The sequence below is a fragment of the Lynx canadensis genome, chromosome C1 (genome assembly GCF_007474595.2).
Source record: "Lynx canadensis isolate LIC74 chromosome C1, mLynCan4.pri.v2, whole genome shotgun sequence".
Classification (NCBI taxonomy): domain Eukaryota; kingdom Metazoa; phylum Chordata; class Mammalia; order Carnivora; family Felidae; genus Lynx; species Lynx canadensis.
In genome coordinates, this window is record NC_044310.1 from 31,274,006 (window position 1) to 31,293,210 (window position 19,205).

Genomic DNA, 19,205 nt, shown 5'->3' on the forward strand with positions numbered 1-19,205 from the left:
ATGTTTATATGAAATAGTACGTTACAGTTAATGGAATGATTTGATATTCATTCTGTCACTTGGTATTTACCTAAGGTAGGTAAGACAGAAATATTAATCCCATTTTGTGGGTGAGGAAGTAAGAGGCAGAGCCTAGTGGCATAAGCCCTGTGCTCTTTGCACCTTGTTACTTTGTATGAAAAACAAGCTATAGCTGTGTCCATCTTCCAGGACTAATTCTTCCTTCCACCTCTTCTTGTGTGTGCTGCTCTTCCCCAGAAAGGAGACACATAAAAATTTTTTTTTCTTCAGAGATCACACATAATCTTACATGAAATGACTAAACAGTTGATCATAAAAGGAGCAAATATATAGTCAAACTGAATTATTATTTTTTTAAAATTTAATGTTGATTTATTTTTGAGAGAGAGACGCAGAGCACGAACGGGGGAGGGGCTGAGAGAGAGGGAGACACAGAATCTGAAACAGGCCCCAGGCTCTGAGCTGTCAGCACAGCCCCAATGTGGGGCTCAAACCCACAAGCTGTGAGATCATGACCTGAGCTGAAGTCTGACGCTTAACCGAATGAGCCACCCAGGTGCCCCCTGAGTTATTTTTTTTAAGTTTATTTATTTTGAGAGAGACAGACAGTGTGAGTGGAGGAGGGGCAGAAAGGGAGAGAGAAAGAATCCCAAGCAGGTTCCACACTGCCGGCGCGGAGCGTGACCTGGGGCTCCATCTCACAAAACTGAGAGAGATCATGACCTGAGTCAGACGCTTAACTGACTGAGCTACCTGGGCGCCCCTATTTTTTAAGTTTTCTCAAACATAGCCACTTTTCTTTTCAGAACACGGCATAGTGCAAATAGGTAGGTACTAAATGAGTACCACCAGTGTGGTGGGAAATTTGTCTTTCCTGAATCCTAAATTCACTAAGGTCAGTAAGTAGTTGAAGGACTTTTTCCGAATGGATATGAGGTTAGAGTTGTGTTATGTGTTCTATGGTGTTCCTTAGTTGTGCAAATGCACACATTATGGTGTGTATTGGGCACCCCCTAGATTTGTGTCCTTATCTGGAACCACAGATTGGTATTTTTAGATGCCTTATGGTGTTTTTAGATAATCAGTTGCTTTATATTTCCTAGCTGTGATTTCTAATCGTTGCTTTACCCCTAGTGAGGTAGTTAGGACAAAGGAATTCTGATTTCTTGGAGTGATGGCTGCACAAGTAAAATAACATTGTCATCATGTTCACAATGTGGCAATAGCTATAATTTTGCGACACTGAATAATACTGAGTCAGGTGATTTCTCCTGTTAATGTGCACGTCTGGAAACACTTCCAGCCAGAGGGCCAGGCTAAGGCTATCTCTGAACCAAAGGGAAGCAGTAAAGGGACTTCCCATCACCAGGCCCCCAGAGAGTTAACTTGATCTACCAAACCTTTTCATCCTCACTCTTGGTTAATGACCAGGTAACCTCAACTTCCCAGTCCTTGTGGGCAACTGCAGCTTTAACCAGTTTGAAAACAAAGCTCTGCACTTTGAAATGTATAAGAATCTGGCATATTGGTCTTTTGGAGTACTTCTTCCAGGAGAATGATGGACTTATTTATGTTCCAGGCTTCGAAGACCCATACATTCTTAAGTTTTTGGTCCTCTGTTGAGTTACTAATTCTACGAAGGGAGGAGGACATGCGGTGTAAGAGCACAGAACTGAGTGTCGGGACACGTGGATTTTCATTTGAGCTCTGGCATGTGCTTGCCCTGTGCCTTCTGACAAGTCCCTCAGTCTGTCTGAAGTGTTTTTGTCAGATGGGAATATTAATTAGTACCTGTGCCGTGTTTATAGCGAAAAACAAATGAGATGACAGAAAGAGAGTTACTGTACAAAGTGCACATACAACGTGTACAGATGGAAAGGACTAGCATTACCATCTCAGTTGCTTTCCACTCTTTCAAGTCGTCTTTACATTCTCAGTTCCTGACAGCTACATACCTGGAGGTAGGAGGGTCAGTGCTTGTTGGGCCTGGAGGATTTGTTTCTTCTGCTTTTTTCATTGCCTGCCTTCCTTTCAACATTTAAGTCAATGATAAAAGACACTTAGCAGAGGGCAGAATTTAGTGTGTCTGTGAATCAGCAGAATCCATACAGCCAAATCGATACAACCAAGCTCGCATTGACATTCTTACAATACCCTGCAGGTTTTTAATTGAGAATTCTTTGCTCACTGCCCTACCCCCGGTTTTAGATGGATTAACTCATCAGCACAATCTCCCGTTTTCCAGTGGAGTCCATGATTAGAGAATTATCTGCATTCGTGGTATGTTTTCTGAAGAAGAACAGGTTTCTCTCCAATACCTACTTTTTTTTTTTTTTTTTTTACTTTTCTGTTGGATTACTGCACAAAGGTTATTGCACAGCAGAGTACAGGCACTTAAGAAGGGGTTTCCCCATGTGAACATTTCAGAGAAAAGGACCCAGAGTGAGGCCAAAGATACTTGGAGTCTTAAAATAGTTCTTGAGGAGCTTGTATTTGTCCAGTAGATTTGTGTTGAATTCCTACTATGAGCAAGGCATGTTTCCCTTGAGGATGTGCCAGAAACAAAGACAATTACATAAGAACTGGGGAGAAGATAGGAGCAGGGAAATTTTAGGCTTAAGAAATAATGTGCCAAATAATAACATGCCACACGAGTCTGAAGAAAGTGAATATGTTAATTGTAGAAATAGATTTTATTGGGTGCTGGGAATGGTTTCTTGGGGAGAAAAAAATTTAGTGGTCACTAATTAGTGAGCGTGTATATTTAGTTTAATTTGTTACAGTTGTACTGTAAAAAGCAAGCTTCTTAACGGTGCTCCCCCCCCCAAAAAAAAAAACGTAAAAGATTGGTTTCAGTCCATGAGATAGTCTGAATAGTTCTTGCTTTCAGAACATGTTCCCTGTACTCCAGGGTTTGGGATGGAGATGGAAGGAGCCAGAGGTCTCTTCAGAGCTTAAAACAGAATCTTTTTCTTAGCCTTTGGGGCCAGGTAGGGTGGAGGCTGCCTAGACTCTAGGTCTCCTGTGCCCTCTAAAGTAACAAGATTTCTTCTGAAGGACAAAGCAGCCACACACACTCCTAGCTTACAGAAGTCTGAGGTGTCCAAGGAGACATGTTCTAGGAATTTAAATGTTTTTGGCTTAGTCTGGAGGGGAAACCTGCATAGCTACTGGTCATTGACATTCTCAGGGATTTAAATGTGGAGCATTCCTAGTCATTTCCATTTGAATTCTTTGCTTATTTGGATCAGTACACTCATTCTAAATTTAATAGTTTAAAGGGCTTTAAAATTTATTTCTTGTCTATTAAAAGAGATGGGAGAAGATTTCTCTGTATTTGTTTTTAGCATATTTTCTAAGAGTCCAGTTTCAGATGCATGGAAACAAAGTGAGTCTAAATTAGAGGATGAAGCAAGTTGAGTTACTGGCTACAGTACCTAAGGGAGGTTGGACTTTGGACTTGATGTTCTGTCTGAGACCATTCAGGCCAGGATTAGATGTCTTATCTAGCTCTGAGCAGTGAAGATTATATGCCATCTGGCATTTGTATGATTCTTGGTATTTTTCGAGGCCTTCTAGCATGTATTTTCCCATTTGTGTGCTGCAACTGCCCTGTGAGGTGCTCCTGCAGGTGAACAAAGGCCCCCAAGAAGTTAAGAGATTTGCCCAAGATCATAAACATAGCAAGTTAGTCGTCAGAGAGGGAGAACCTCCATGTCCAGTACATTTTCTTTATGTATTTATCCTGTACTTTACTGCCCCCCACTGTTCACAGCTGAGTATTCATAGGTGCTGCCTACTGACCTGGAGACCTGCAAAGGGGAAGGAAAAAATAGGAAAGAAAAAAGGACAGAGCTTGGAAAGAGACAACAGAGAAATAAGAAAAGGATGTTTATATGGTAGTAGATAAGAGTGCTATTAGCATCTTCTATTATTGTCACAGAAATGATGGGAGCAGGTGGATAAAAATGATCATTTGGGTTAAGGATTTGAGTCATTGATCTAAGCCAAGACTGCTTATCTCTCTGAACAGTTTGAATATACACATACCTTAAAACAGTGCAAAAAGTGAGGATGAACAAGCTGACTTAAGGCAAGAACAGAATTTTAGAGCTCCACCATTAACTATATTGTGATCTTGAGCAAGTAACTTAAGATAACTAATCCTCTGCTTTCTTATTTGTAAAGTTGAAATAATATTGATCTCTTTATCACTGAGCTGAGTGAAGATCAATTGAGGGTAATGACTGTGACAAGTAGTTTGTGAACTCAACAGCTCTTAAGTTGGCATCGAAACATTCTGCAGAGTCCTACTTCTCACCTCTCCTGGGCACACACAAATACAGGATCCTGCCAGAACAGGAAGAGGTGGTTCTCAGGGTTTCTGAATCTCAGAAGGAATCCAGTAAGCAAAATGCCTCTTTGTTTTAGGATACAATTTAAAACTCAGGCTACTGGCACTGTTTGTCTCCAACTCATGTCAGAATTCTCTTTCAGGCTCAGAGCCTGAAAAACCAGTAACTCTCCATTCTTCTTGCAAGAATTTATTTACTCTCCAGAGGTTGGAGAGTCAAAGAGATTAACAAATATTCCTGTGGGGCGGAGCAGGTTGGCCCAGCTCACTCCTTCCTAATGGAGGCTGAACAGGTGAGGGAGCTGTGTAACAGCTGTGTGATCTAGGGCAAGTTTCTCCACCTCTGGTGCTAAGTTTCCCCATCAGTAAATGAGGGATGACACTCTTCTGTCATGGAAGGATTCATTGAAATAAAACTTAACAGTTTCGAACTGGGTTCTAAATGTTATCTGATCCTTTTTGTGTAAAGGGCCAGATAATATTTTTGGCTTGCAGGTCATACAGTTTATGCTGTAACTGTTCAGCTCTGCTAATGTAGCATGAAAGCAGCCTTAGTGTAAGTGAATGACGGTGCAGTCTTCTAATAAAACTTATTTTATGAGAACAGGCTGCAGGCCAAATTTGGCCTGTGGTCTGTAGTTCACAGACCCGTGCTTTAGAATACTTTACTAAAATACTTGATTTTTTTTTCCTCCAACATACAAAATAGTGTTTTATTGCTGTCCTGTATGCAGGGATGGTTTAAGAACATTACTGAAGAAATGAAGAAAGTGTGTGAAGTAAGATGTTTACACATCATTTTCTATTCCACAGAAACAAATCTTAAAATGTTTTGTTCATGCCTTCCTATAAGTTTCATTGCTTATACCAGATGCTGTGCCTTCATTTATTTTCTAGTTATAACTGCATTATGATCTGGCCCTTGTTTAAAAGATTATGTTGTAGTAGATAGCAAACAGAAACATGTTTTTGTTTTTGAAGCAAAGTGTTTCTGCTGCCAATTTAAAAATGTGTCCTTGTGAACAGATCTTTGGGGAGAGCAATGTGCAGCTAGTTCCAACCCTTCGTCTTTTGGGAAGCATGGTTTTTCTAGTAGGCAGTTTGAAAAGCAACTTCATACCTAGCCTCTTGGAGCTAAAAACAGACACACCCTCAAACATTGAACTTGGCATTAATCAGGGTTGGGGAAAGGGGTCTTCAGTCAGGCTGCATTATTCATTCTTATAGTACTGGATACTGTATAATCACCTGTGAATAGTAAGTAGGACTAGCTGATATATAGTCAAGTAAGGGTTTAGAACTTAAGTAAGAAGGTTTCTGGCACTACGCTTAGTGCTTTCTTGCGTGATTAAGTAGAAACCTTAGATGAGCTTAAATAAAGATTGTTGACCCCTCTTTTCTCTCTAGTCACCCTGCCTTCTTTTGTATTCATTCACTTATTGCATCAACTAGTGAAGTGTCGGTCTTCCATACCAGACCACCCCTTTGGCCTGCATGGTGAGTATACATTGCTCCTGGAGTGCCTTAGTGGAATGACTGGCCCAGGGCCACCAATTAGTAGGCAGTAGGCCAGTTCACAGACGTAGGTCTTTTAATTTCCAGAGTGATGCTATTTTTCTCCTGAAATTGTTGATTTGAGATTGGTTTTATTGTAGAGAACGCATGCCTCCTTAAGGTTTGAAATACTCTTTAGCCATGATTGATGATGGGTCCATCTGTACAAACTTTAGAACCAAATTGACTGTTGGTGGAAGTGTTTGGTTTCAAAAGTCTCAGTTTTCAAATGTCATTTACACTTTTCTTTGTAGTTTAGAAGAATATCTAAAATAGCAAGCACAAATAAGCTTAAATCCTACCCCCTTCTTATCCATCTAGTAATTCACATTAACATTCTTTTTTTTTTTTCTGTGTATCGCTCTCTCACCATTTGAAATATAACATTCCAACAGTTTTGGCTATTTCAAATAAACCTGGAGCTAACTACAATAAATATCTGAACAGTACTGGAATGTAATAGAAGGCATGCAAAAATGCTGGCAGTTGGGCAAGATAAAAAACATGTCATCTAATGACAGAGGAAGGCATGCTCAAAATGCAAGGCACAAAAGGGAGTGAAGAAGGTATGTGCTTTGCACATAGGGAGATAACTGATACATGTTAAGTTGGAGATACACAGGAATGATTAAGGTTGCTTATAGCCTAAAGGCCGCAAGTTGGATTGGGGGGCGGTCATTAAAAGGAAATGGTGGTACCAATGTTTAGATTTGTTTTTCAGTCAAAACTGGGCTAACATATATTTGCATTTGACAGTAAGAGTATTGTTTTTAGGTGAAACCTGACTGCCTGGAATGGGTCAGCTCTAGTACTTTAATAGAAAGCAGCATTGGTCAAGGGTTGCGTTTCATTTCAAGGGAGCTTTCTTTGATCTTTTTTCCTTGAACAGTTGTTATATTAGGGTTTTAGGTATTATCTCCCAACAACATCTATTTGGTTTTAGTTATTTTCAAAGAGCTATAAAGTGGGTTTAGGAATATTGTAAAGGACTTTCATAGAGCGAATGAGATTATGTGCCAAGAAAAGAGAGCTAAAGTCTAAAGGTACAGAGTTTTAGAAACCAGGGCATATTGCAATAAAACTTATATTTCTATATAATTTTATGAGGTAGATCTTTTTGATACATCCTGTTTCATGTCTAGGCATATCACTGAGGGAGGATTTGGTGAATCGTGGTACCTGGTCAGGAGGAAGAGCTTGGAATATTTCCAAGATCTTAAAAAGAGGAACACTCTGTTCTGAGATGTTTTGAAAACTGCTTAGGTCTCTTTTTCTTTCTTCATCAATGATAGAGTAACTGGATATTAGAGGGACAGCTAGATTTTCCATCCTTCAGTGATATGATTGAATCATCTCGTTTCCTCCATTCTTTTCTCCTTCTCTTCCTGCTAATGTATGGCCAGAGATACTTGCCCTCCTCCTACTTACCTTTTGTCATTAATTTTTCAAACTTTTCTAATCTATCGTGGTCACCTTCCTGACAAAGTTCTGTCTTTCAAAAGATTTACACTTGGGAATGGTATGCACCCATGTTTCCAGGCTTCCAGTCTGCCTTGCAACTTGCACAAGGTGTGTATGGGGGTGTGGGGGTGTGGCCTTCCTACCCTGCCCTTTTATCTTAAATTCACTTCAGTAAGTTTCAGGTGGATTTCTGATTGTTGTCCTTCTTACTTTAAAGGTCCAGAGAGAACCCCCTTTATCTGAGCTTCCCAGAATAGCTCCTATAACCACTTCCTTTGGTTGTTCAGACAATCCCATTAAGTCTATTTCAGGGCCACACTCCTCAAGAGACCTCTTTTTCTCAGAAAGGCCATACCCAGCAATTCTCTTGCCTCTTCATTCAGAAGTAATCAAACTGGGTGCTAGATACTGTGAGGGATCCAGAGATAAATCATATTTAGGTCCTACCTACAAGGAGCTTGTAAACCAGAAAGGGAAATATGATAAGACATACACATAAATAATGATCATATAAGATAATCTGGTGAAGGCAGAAAGAGGTGCAGATCAAGGGCCCTGAAGGTTCACAGGAAGGAGTGATCACGTCCGGATGGGGATGTTTAGAGAAGACTTGTGGACAGATGGCTGTTAAGTTGAGCATTGGAGAAACAGCCTTTTTGTGATGGACCTTGATTCTTCTCTTTCTAGCTTTGGAAAGCAAACTGTTTTTAAAAAAGCAGGTAAATTAATAGATATTGGGAGTTGAGATTACTTCTGGCAACAACCATTCTATATACTTCATCTGATCCTTATGTCTTTATTAAATAGTTAAACATCTTATTCAGGTAGTATGAAGTAATTAACATGAATGGTAAATCTAATACTAATAATTAAATCTGGGAAATTCTATGCTGCATGTCTCATGAGTGATCTAAAGCTAATACAGCTTGATCTTAAGGCAGTTTTGTTGTCAACTGTGTATAAATAGCTTTGTCCTGTGATGAGATAGCAATTTAACATGGAATAAAAAGGATCCTGGAATATAAATCTTTCTTACTTTTTAACATACCTTCTCTCATTACTCTAGAAAATGAATCTGGCATGTATTTCATGAGCTGTAAATGTTATGAATAGGCTACTTCTGTAGCAGAATCAACTCAGTGGCAATTAATGCATTAATTATTAAAATCAGAAGTAATAAGATTAAGGTCAGTTTATATATTTTTTTAACTTGTTGGGGTGTTTGGTGAGCAAAATGCTGATTAGGTTTCGTTATTTTAATCCTGTGCCTCGGTGGGAAAATATTGAGAACACCAATTTGTTCTTATAAAATCTGTTGCTTGAGATTTGGTCTAATTTCTTTTCAATTAATTTTTTTTTGAGAGAGAGAGAGAGAGAGAGAGAGAGAAGGAACACACACTGGAGGGGCAGAGAGAGGGAATCCCAAGCAGGCTCCACACTGTCAGCATGGAGCCCGACGTGGGGCTCAAACTCAGGAACCATCAGATCGTGACCTGAGCCAAGTTCAAGAGTCAGATGCTTAACTGACTGAGCCACTCAGGCACCCTGAGATTTGGTCTAATTTTTAAAGCCCTGTGTAATGACCAGATCTGCTTTAATGAAAACCTTTTGCATGAAAGTAGTCACCTTTTCTTGGAATTTACAGTAACAAAGAGGTATTAACAGAATTACCTACTCATCATCTCTGTGCAAAGATGCTACACTTGATCTTAGCCAAAAGGCCGAGAAGCAATCTCTGTGCAGAGATGCTAGAAATCCTGCTCCTAATGAGATCTTCTGTTTCTGATGAGAATACCTTTGGTTTTGAAGTCAGAAATTTATAAAAAGAGGTTTCTGGATGGAAAAATCATAAAGCCTATAACTCTAAATCCAAAGCTCAAGTGGAACTTTGAAAATAAAACCTAATATAAAGAACAGCGAGAGCTGTTCAAAGATGGAAAAGAACGCCTTATCAGCAAGCCATTTTCCCAAAACTGGGAAGGGAGATACTCATATTGAAGTTGAATGACCACTTGGGATGGGATTGAGGAGGTTCGGCAGAGGTTGGAGTAGAGCAGTGTTCTTTAGATAGGTGGGCCTTGGTGGCTTTCGATGTCTTTTTTTTTTTTTTTTTACTTTTTTCAGTCCTAAACTTCTGTGATGCAATAGAATACAAAGGACATTATTATTGACTATATTTTGTCATTGTCTGTGATTTTCTAATGCCGATGGGCATCTGAAGTTAGATATTTAACCTTTAGTACATTTTTCAATTCTAGAAATATTTGACAACTTCTGTTTTGTACCTAACCTTCACTCCTAACAGTGTGTGGCTCTGAGCCAGCCAGGTTCATTGGTAATCTATTGACTGCACAGATGTTTGGGAACTGATCATACCAGCACATCCTTAGTTGGGATAGTTCAAAATTTAAAAGCATACTGTCCACAGACAGAATTTAAAGGTGCTTCTTGAATTGAGCACCTTTGTAATGTTTGTGGGAACAGATCACAGGACAACCAAAACTTGTTACCAACTTTCTAAATCTCACAGACCTTTTGCACTCAAACTGAATCTACCGGTCACTAGCAAGTATACAAAAATATCACACTGGCAATGGTTCATCTTCCTCCTTTGACTGTAGCAGTTTGTGTGGCAAATTTTGCTAGATCAGGCCTATCCATGGATCCATACAATAAAAAGTTAGATTCTTTTTTAAGTTTTTTGATACTTATTTTTATTTCTGGAAAGATTTTTTATTCCATTTTAAAAGGTTACATACAGTCTTCATTGTCCTGAGTACCTTGTAGATATCTGTTAATAAAAATAGACTTCTCTAGGGGCGCCTGGGTGGCTCAGTCGGTTAAGCATCTGACTTCGGCTCAGGTCATGATCTCATGGTCCGTGAGTTCGAGCCCCGCGTCGGGCTCTGTGCTGACAGCTCAGAGCCTGGAGCCTGCTTCCGATTCTGTGTCTCCCTCTCTCTCTGCCCCTCCCCCGTTCATGCTCTGTCTCTCTCTGTCCCAAAAATAAATAAACGTTGAAAAAAAAAATTAAAAAAAAAAAAAAAGAGAATAGTGTATAGGCCATGTGCATACAATGATGAATGAAAATGTCGTGGGAGCTGAGTTGAGAGGACCATACTTGGTTATTGAGGACTAAAGATTTTATCTAGTCGTTTCAGCTGTGATTCAACACTCTTCACTTTAATTCCCTCCAGAAACTCCAGGATCATATTGCTTCCTAGTACTTAGAGTTCTGTTGATGTATGGAGCTGCTTGTTGGCCTCCACCACCAGAAATTGGCTCCAAATCTTTTCCCATTACATCATCACCCACTAATGTCATTACACCAGAGTGAAATTTGCTTTGAAGATTGTACTCTTGTTTTCCTTCCATTTCTTTCCTCTCATCATTTCCTTTAGAAGGAAAAAGAAAAAAAAAAAAAAAAAGAGAGACCTCTAGGACAATCCTGGCAAATATTTAAGAGGGAATCAAAACACCCTCACAGTCTAAACCGATGATTTATCAGCCCTCATTCCACTCGGCTGACGGAGAGTGATCTGCCCAGTGTGCGTCCACACAGGGTCTGGAAAGGAACACGTTTGGTCACGTGATGCTTGGCTTTGGTGCTTTTCTTTCAGCCCTTCAGAATTAGTTCTTAATGATTTACATAGCTCTCTGCCAGCATCCTGTCACTGGCATGTTAAACCTTTTTAAATAATTTCCCAGAATAGAAATTCTTAGGACATCACTAAGTTTCTTGTTCTTTGTATTTAATTAAACTGTTTCTTGCATTTAAGTATTTGCCAGATAAGCATTTATGCCATCTGGAGTTTTTTACTTTCCCACCGTAAATCTTTTAAGACTTTATAGTATCATCTACTGTTCTAACTGATATGGGGGTTCTTATTCATCTTCCCTCCCCCATCACAAAAGCAGTTGACTGCATGCAGGTTTTGACCCTCTTTTCTTCATCCTAAATTTAATTCCCTGTTATTTTTCAACCACCTTTAAAGCTTCCAGTTGACAGTGTGCTTTGTTTGGCTTTGTTCCTAACAGAAGGCTTCAGGTAAGGAAAGAACTGGGAAGTGGTTCCAGTTTGGAGACTTGGTGCCACCCACTCAATTATTGGCCAAGGCTTCAGTGCTTCTGTGCCCTTGGAGGGAGATTAGCTGGAGAGTAGAAGGAATAATAATCATCAGTAGCCTCAAAGAAATGGGGCCACGGTGTCTGAAACAAAGGAATAAAATGGGCTCTTACTTTTAAGACTTGGGTTTACATTTCTATACAGTGTTAGTCACTGGGACCCTCAGTATGTCTGCTGCAGGCTGTGACATGGAATGTGAGAAACCATGTTGAACTTGAAAAAACATTCAAGGGAATGGCATTGAAAATTATGGACCAGACTAGAGCACCAACCAAGTACCCTTTTTGCCCCCTCCTAAGACAAGACATTAAAAGGCCTGATTCACATTAAGATTTCAGTTTGGATTTCTAGTAATTTTAGGTTTTCTAGTTAGAGCTCCTTGTTAGTGTCTGTGATATAGGTTGGATAGAAGGGAAAACTTTTTCCATATGTTTTTGCTGACATTTAAGTTTGTGTCAAGAGCCTCTTCACAATTATATACCTTCTCAGATTGAAAAATTGAATGAATTTGTGAAAACAGCCATAAGGAAAGATATAAATAACCTGAACAGAAAGTCTGCCGTTATTACTTCTAATGTATCTTATGTATGTGTTTATTTTCAGTTGTGAGAATGTCCACAGAAGGAGGATTTGGTGGCACTAGCAGCAGTGATGCCCAGCAAAGCCTCCAGTCCTTCTGGCCTCGTGTCATGGAAGAAATCCGGAATTTAACAGTGGTAAGTAAGAATGAGAAGCTTGTAGAGTATAAAGAACTATGAGATGAATAACCAATACTGAGAGTAAAACGTTTTTAATTTCAAGTACATTTACAAAGGCATAGTTCATTCCTTACCTTTGGGTGGGAACATGAAGATGTAATTTACCTTAGTGAGGTAACTACAAGGGTTTTCTTTTTATATCTTAGTGGCTTTCCTTAGGCATGTGGGTGTATAGCGGATGCTTTGATGCAGAGATAGCTTAATGTGAGGCATATCTTTTGGAGAATGTGGAAAAACAGAGCTCTCACCTTCCTTCAGTAGCTGTAGCTCATTTCTTAGTCCTGTTTCAGTGGCCCTGCCACATTTCTGGAATCATAAATGCTGTTGGGCAATTTATTCAACAACAAATCTGTAAGCAGGCACTCTTTCTAGGTGTTAAAAGATACCCTTTAGATCAGGGTTTCTGCACAGCAGCTTTATTGACATTTAGGCTGGATCATTCTCTGCTGTGGGGGACTGTCCTGTGCATCGTAGGATGTTTAGCAGCATCTCTGGCCTCTCTACTCATGAGATGCCAGTAGCAATCTTCTCCAGTTGTGACAACCAAAAACGTCCCCGTACATTGGCAGGTGTCTCCTGGGGGCTAAAATCATCCCGTTGAGAACCACTGACTTAGAAGAATCAAATATAACCCTGGCCCTTGAGGGGCTTACAATCTAGTAATTACAACCAGAGTCATTTATTCAGTGAATATTTATTGAATATGATAGTGAATATACTTACTGAGGCAGGCACAGTGATGAGTCTAAAGCAGTAAAAGTCGAAGTGCTACGGGATTACAGAGGACATAGTGCTTGTTCCTCCCTGGTTGAGTTAGGGAGGCTTTAAGTAAAGGGAACATTTTTTTGGATCTTGAAATAGGAGAAGCATTCACCAGATGGAAAGGATGGGTGTGAGAGTATCTTAGGTAGAGAGATTGGCATTTGTAAAGGCCTGGAGGCCCAGAGGGGAGGGCCTTCTGTTTCAAGGAACAACAAGAAGTTCAGAGTGGCTGGAGGTTACTGTGTGAGTAATAGGGGTGAGGGGAAGAGTAAAGTGGTATGACAGTGGTAGAAGGAGGTGAGACTCATTAGAATGAAAATATTTCAAGAGTGTAGTGTTATTTTCTTAGTGAAGACTGTTCCATTTGGTGTCATTTTAGCAAATACTGAAGGATCTCTCTGTTTTAGATGTGTCATTCCTGCCCGGAAGGCATTAAGCATCCTAGCAGAACAGATACTGGACTCCTTCCTAATGTAGAACTCATGTTGCACTTTCTTAGAGCTAGTGGTCTTTAAATCTCAGACGTAGGAGGTCAGTTTATTTGCTTACTCAGCAAATATTTATTATATACCTACTGTGGCTGTGCTACTTACTGTGGATCCAGTAGCGGGCCAGACAAGATCGTTGCACTCACAGAACATGCATCCTGGTGGGAGAGAGAGACTCTATAAACAAGTAGTGAATCAATAAAATAAAATAACTTCTCTTTATGGTAAAGGCCCCACTGACTTCAGGGCTTAAAAAACAGATTCATATTCTGATGTACCTGTAGGTCATGTTTGTTTATATGGGGCATTTCAGCAGCTGAATTTGGCTTGGCTTTTCTCAGAGTGGCTTGCATTCACAGATGAATTTCCCCTGAAAAGTCATTGTTTCTTTTATTTAGTGTAAAGGTGGTGGTTACCTATACTGTCTCAGATAGAGGAGAAAAAGAAATGATAAAGTAAAATGTAGGGTATTTTGCTCATATTTTGAGTGGGTAATCTCAGTCAGGCTTATCAGGTGTTGGTGCAGGAGTCAGCCTGGCATAAAGCTAGTGCCCTCTTGGGCTGTGGTGGGATCAGGCCAGTGCCGCAACTCCAGCTTGAGCATGGAAGCAAAAATTCAGGATCAGGCAAGTGGCCAGATAAACTCTGGAGGTTCAAGCTCAGCACTTAACTTTTCTGTAGTTTGAGTTTTGATTTTTTTTTTTTAATTGTGGAAAAGAATATGTAACAAACTGTGTCATCTTAACAATTTTAAAATGTATAGTTTAGTAGTGTTAAGTATATTCACATTATTGTGAAACAGATCTCCAGGACTTTTTCATCTTGCAAAGCTGAAACTCTATACCCCTGAAACAACAACTACCTTTTGCCCCCTCCCCAGCCCCTGGTAGCTACCATCTACTTTCTGTTGCTGAATTTGACCACTCTGAGTACCTTCCATAAGTGGAATCATACAGTATTTGTCCTTTTTGTGACTGGTTTATTTCACTTAGTGTAATGTTGTAGCTTATGACAGGATTTCTTTCCCTTTTAAAGCTGAATAGTATTCCGTATATATGTGTGTACCACGTTTTGTTTATCCGTTCATCTGTCAGTGGGTATTTGCGTTGCTTCCACCTCTTGGTTATAGTGAATAATGCTGCAATGAACATGTGTATTCACATATCTCTTTGAGACTCTGGGCTTTGGTTTTTATTCGTCTTGGTTTAATTTGCAAGTTTGATTGCCAAAAAAGCAGATGGTGGTGTTGACCAACTTTTATTCTCTAGACAGCTAGTCTACCAGAGGTTCAAAGTGGGTTACTCTGAGGGATTCAGTTTTAGTTCACATTTTATGAATGAAGAGAAAGACCAGCAAGGAGGACAGTTGTCTTTAATGATTCTTCTATAGATGGCTAAAGCTTTTTCCCCCTTGAAAAAGACTCCTGGACCACTACCATGGGACCGCTTAGATCAGATGCTTAGAGCAGCGGTTGGCATTTAATAGGTGCACAATAAATATTTAAGTGAATCAGACTCCCCTACTTGAGATTGAGTGTGAGGCAACATCAGTGGCGACTTCAAGTAGGGATGCGGTCTACTAAAGTTGGGGTGCTCTTTCCTTTGGTAGGACCCTTCTTTCTCCTCTGCCTGCAGCACATAAAGGCATCTTCCTCTCTGCCTGTGTAAATACTTTAGTATTTAATCTGTGCCTTTCCAGAACTCAGCAGTACTTACAACGAGACTTCTTCAGATATGTCAGAACCTCTTAGGTTGACATCTCAAAATTTTGAACAGATTTTTAAAAAATCCATAGGTTCAAACTGTCCAAATGTAGATAAAGGTTTTGCGAATATTCATAAGGTGTTGGAGTCCCTCTAAAACTGGGACAAATTTGTTCTAAAAACAAATTGAAATTTGCTAGGTGATCTATTTCATGATGTATTGGGAACACTGGCCCCAATCATTTTGGTCTCAGCTTTGCAAAAGCAATTTATCTTTCATCTCAGCTTGGCCATTATGTTCTCCTCGCTCTTAAAAGACTCTGTAATTGTCCATAAATCCAGGTGATGTTCAGTTGGGATTGAAATTGGTTAAAAATCATACCAAAATGATGTACACTAGGATGATTGTGCAAAGTACCGTATTCCTGCTCAACAGAGCTCTGGGAATGATAATTAACAGACTTCTTGGCATTGAATTTTATCCCTCTAGACCTCTTTGAAAGTGGGGAAGAAAAAGCTAACTTCATATTTTTGGGGGGCAGGTGGGGAAGTGCAGCAATGCTGAATCTTGAAAAATCTCCTCCTCTTATTCCCTCCATTCCGTTCAGCCTTTAGTTAGCTGTAATTTGATGCATAGGCCACTTTCTTTTAATTGCCAGTTACATCTTATTTTTTGGTGCCTTCAGATTGGACGGTGACATTTCTAACATTACAATCAAGCCAGATAACCGTTTAAACAAGAACTTGGAGATGAAGGTTGGTGGGCTGTTACAAAACAGGTCTTGTGCTGTTTGAGCCCTTCCTGTCGAGCAGCGCCTCTTTAAAGTTTATTGTCTATATGAACCAGATGAGGATCTGGTTAAAATACAGATTTTGAGGGGTGTCTGGGTGGCCCAGTTGGTTGAGCATCCGACTTCATTTCAGGGTCATGATCTCTCAGTTCGTGGGTTCGGACCCCATTTCGGGCTCTGTGCTGTCAGTGCCGGGCCCACCTCAGATCTTCTGCCCCCACCCCCTGCCCTGCCTCCATCACTTGCTCACTCTCGCTCTCTCTCGCTCACTCTCTCTCTCAAAAATAAACGTTAATAAAATATATATGTATATATATTTATATGTGTGTGTATATGTATTATATGTATTATAATGTATGTATATTATATATACACACACACACACATATATATATATGTGTATAGATTTTGATTTAGTACATTTGGAGTGGAATCTAAGTTCTGCATTTCTTTTGAGTTTCCAGGTGATGCCATTGCTTGGTCTGAGGACCTCACTTTGAGTAGCAAGGCTTTTAAAGCAGTGGTCCTTAACTCTCACTGTGGGTCATAGTCATCAGGCGAGTTTTCAAAACACTTGATGCCCCCTAGAGTTCCTTGTTCAGTTAGTTAGTCTGTGGTAGAGCCCAGGCCTCTTGATTTTCAGAAGCTCCCCAGGTGTTTCTAACATGCAGCCAAGGCTGAGAATCAGTGCTTTGGAGAGGATTAGAACATGGACTTTGCTGGAATGCCTGACTGGGTAGGACTGGAAAAGATTTCTCATCATTATTTGCAACTCCGGATGTTCTTTAGTGCAGCCTGAGACCCGTTGACTTTTCTTTGGCTCCAGATTCTCATTGAGTGAATTCAGACTTCTTGAAACTCGGCGGTTTCAGATGGCAGTGTTTTTAATGTAGTTCTTTGGTTGTGGTCAGGACCATGAGAATTTTCTGAGAGTGAATCTGTTCTTCCCCCTTGCTGATATCACTCCCAAGGGTACAAAAGAAAAGTCAGTATGTGTCAGTTGTTCGTCCACTTGGATCAGCATCAGGAGAAGTTAAATGCTATTCACATCAGTTGCATGGCTGCCATTGACAAGGGGAGCAGGGAATTGAAAGGCAATTTAGTGGACCTTAGCCTGTTGCTGGTGAAAGGGCTCCCCTCTCCAGTAAGCTTGTCGTAAACCCTTACACGTGACTGAAAAGGTAGGATGAGATTATAGAAGACTGGGCTCTTGTCAGCAATAATGAACCACACACGCACATATGAAGATCCACTTTTCACACACTGCGCCTTGAGATCTCGAGGTCTGGGGATCACGATAAAGTTTCCCAAAAGAAAAGGCTTTTTGGAAGGGAGACTTACAGCAGAGTTGTTTTGTAAATTTCTGCCACCTTTTATATCTCTACAAGATGGGACCCGTTTTTGTTTGAAGAATAGTCTCATAGAAATTCTAGAAGTAATACTCTTTCAAGTTGGGGAAGGAGGTCTTCTTCTCAGCTTTGGGCTTTGGTTAAGAAATTTTAGAACAGTCGTGTGGAAATACATTAAATAACCAAGCCCAATGAGAGCACACTTGCAAGAGAGTTAAATCTTGTGGTCATAATCTTGTGCTGTATGTATCACCCTGGGAGGCCTTCCAAAGGAATTATCCCCAGCATTCTCTTTAGCATTTCTGTTTAGCATCATCATTTTGTGTGATATGCCACATAAGAAGGAAGACCAGTGATTGATTTCTGTGGTTAAACGTTTTTTAAAATCCCTTTAGGGTCTGGCCCCAATCCAGCATTCCCTTTCCTGCTGCTCCCCTCTGTACTCAGATCATACATCTAAAACTTAAATAGGCCATGTTTTTTTGTGTCACCATACTTTTGCTTCTGACTGAATAACATTCTCATACTTTTCCAACAAGCAAATTTTGTAACATCCTTTAGACACAGTTCAGATGTCAGCCCTTCTGTGGAACGTTTGCCAGCTCCTCTTGTTCATTCCAACCCCTCCCCTTGCCCCACCAGCTGCCTATTTCCTTTCTTGTCACTGGGATTTTACACCCCCATCCTAGTATAGCATAGGGGGTTATATTTTTTATGTGACGGTCTTTGACAATTAAACTATAAATCTGTTCAAAGATGAGAATAGACTTGCATCTTTTACATAGTAGCAGGTATCATACATTCAGTATTGGTCGAGTTGCATGAATGAGTGAATGAAAGAGGAGAAAAATAAGAATAGAAGGAATGTATCCTCCTGTCCTTTTCTGGTGAAATTCCAATCATTTGAACTTGTAAAGCTCTGCCACTCCAGAGGTAGTTTTAGTAGAAGCCTCATGGAAAATGTTTTACCTAAGTTGGAAAGAGAAAAGGTAAAAAAATTGGTGTTGGAGGTTTGCGGAGTTGGTGAGTGGTCCCAAGCAGCCCGTTGGGTTTGTGAGGAGAAATCCAGTGTCTCGGTGTGCATTTTATCCTAATAAAACTAACTCTTCCTTCTGTAGTCATAAAAATGGATTCTGGGAAGGCTGGTGATGTTTTTCTAAAATGTCCCACTGCCTTCTTTGACATATAGTTGAGAGTTTCTTTTGGTCTTAGAATAGAAAGTTCACTTATGCATGTTCATTATACCAAATCTAAAATAATAGCTGCTCCTTCCATAATGTGATGATGCAAATTCCCAGATGAGCACGTTGGGTTTGGTGAGTCACATTTCAGACCACTTATAGAATCAGTCACTTGACACCTGGGCCCAGTAGGGGTTTCGCTGATTTTAGCCAATCTCTCCCTTTGCACCTTTCTCTTCACTGCGGCTCTGAAACCCAGAATTGATTTTTATTTCTAGAATTGCATCCATCACTGGGCATGTGTTTAAGTACCAGTAGTATCAAAAGGGCTTAAATCGCAAATAATTGAGTAGTGCTGGTAAGAAAGCCCTTTCCTAAATTCTGTCCCTAGTAAAGTCATGTGGTTTCCTCCCATCCCCAGGGCAGTTCCTAAAAGGCAGCTGAAAAATTTACCCATTTTTCTCCATACTCTTCCACTCCCACCCCAAACCCCGAACCCCAACCCCCAACCCCACCCCCAAGCAAACTTCGGAGACCAGGCCTTTGCTGCTGTGATGGGAAAGGCCCTCCTCCCCGATTTCTGGTGTCAGGTTAGTGCAAAGGTCAGAAGTAGCCCATATCAGCCAGTGCTGGCTGAAGACAACTGTGGGTCACAGTG

General features: G+C 40.2%; 1 protein-coding gene and 1 pseudogene across 7 annotated transcripts in view; one reads left to right on the top strand and one right to left on the bottom strand.

Annotated features, from left to right (window-relative positions):
* NFYC (nuclear transcription factor Y subunit gamma) overlaps positions 1-19,205 on the top strand; it is a 66,556-nt gene that overhangs the window by 25,216 nt on the left and 22,135 nt on the right. For all 7 annotated transcript variants that reach the window (XM_030324028.2, XM_030324025.1, XM_030324026.1 and 4 more), the window contains one exon: positions 12,120-12,232. In XM_030324028.2, the coding sequence (XP_030179888.1) occupies positions 12,128-12,232 (105 nt within the window). In that variant the 5' untranslated portion in view covers positions 12,120-12,127. Of the gene's footprint in view, positions 1-12,119; positions 12,233-19,205 lie in introns of those variants that run through there.
* Positions 8,949-9,123, bottom strand: LOC115522463 (annotated as a pseudogene).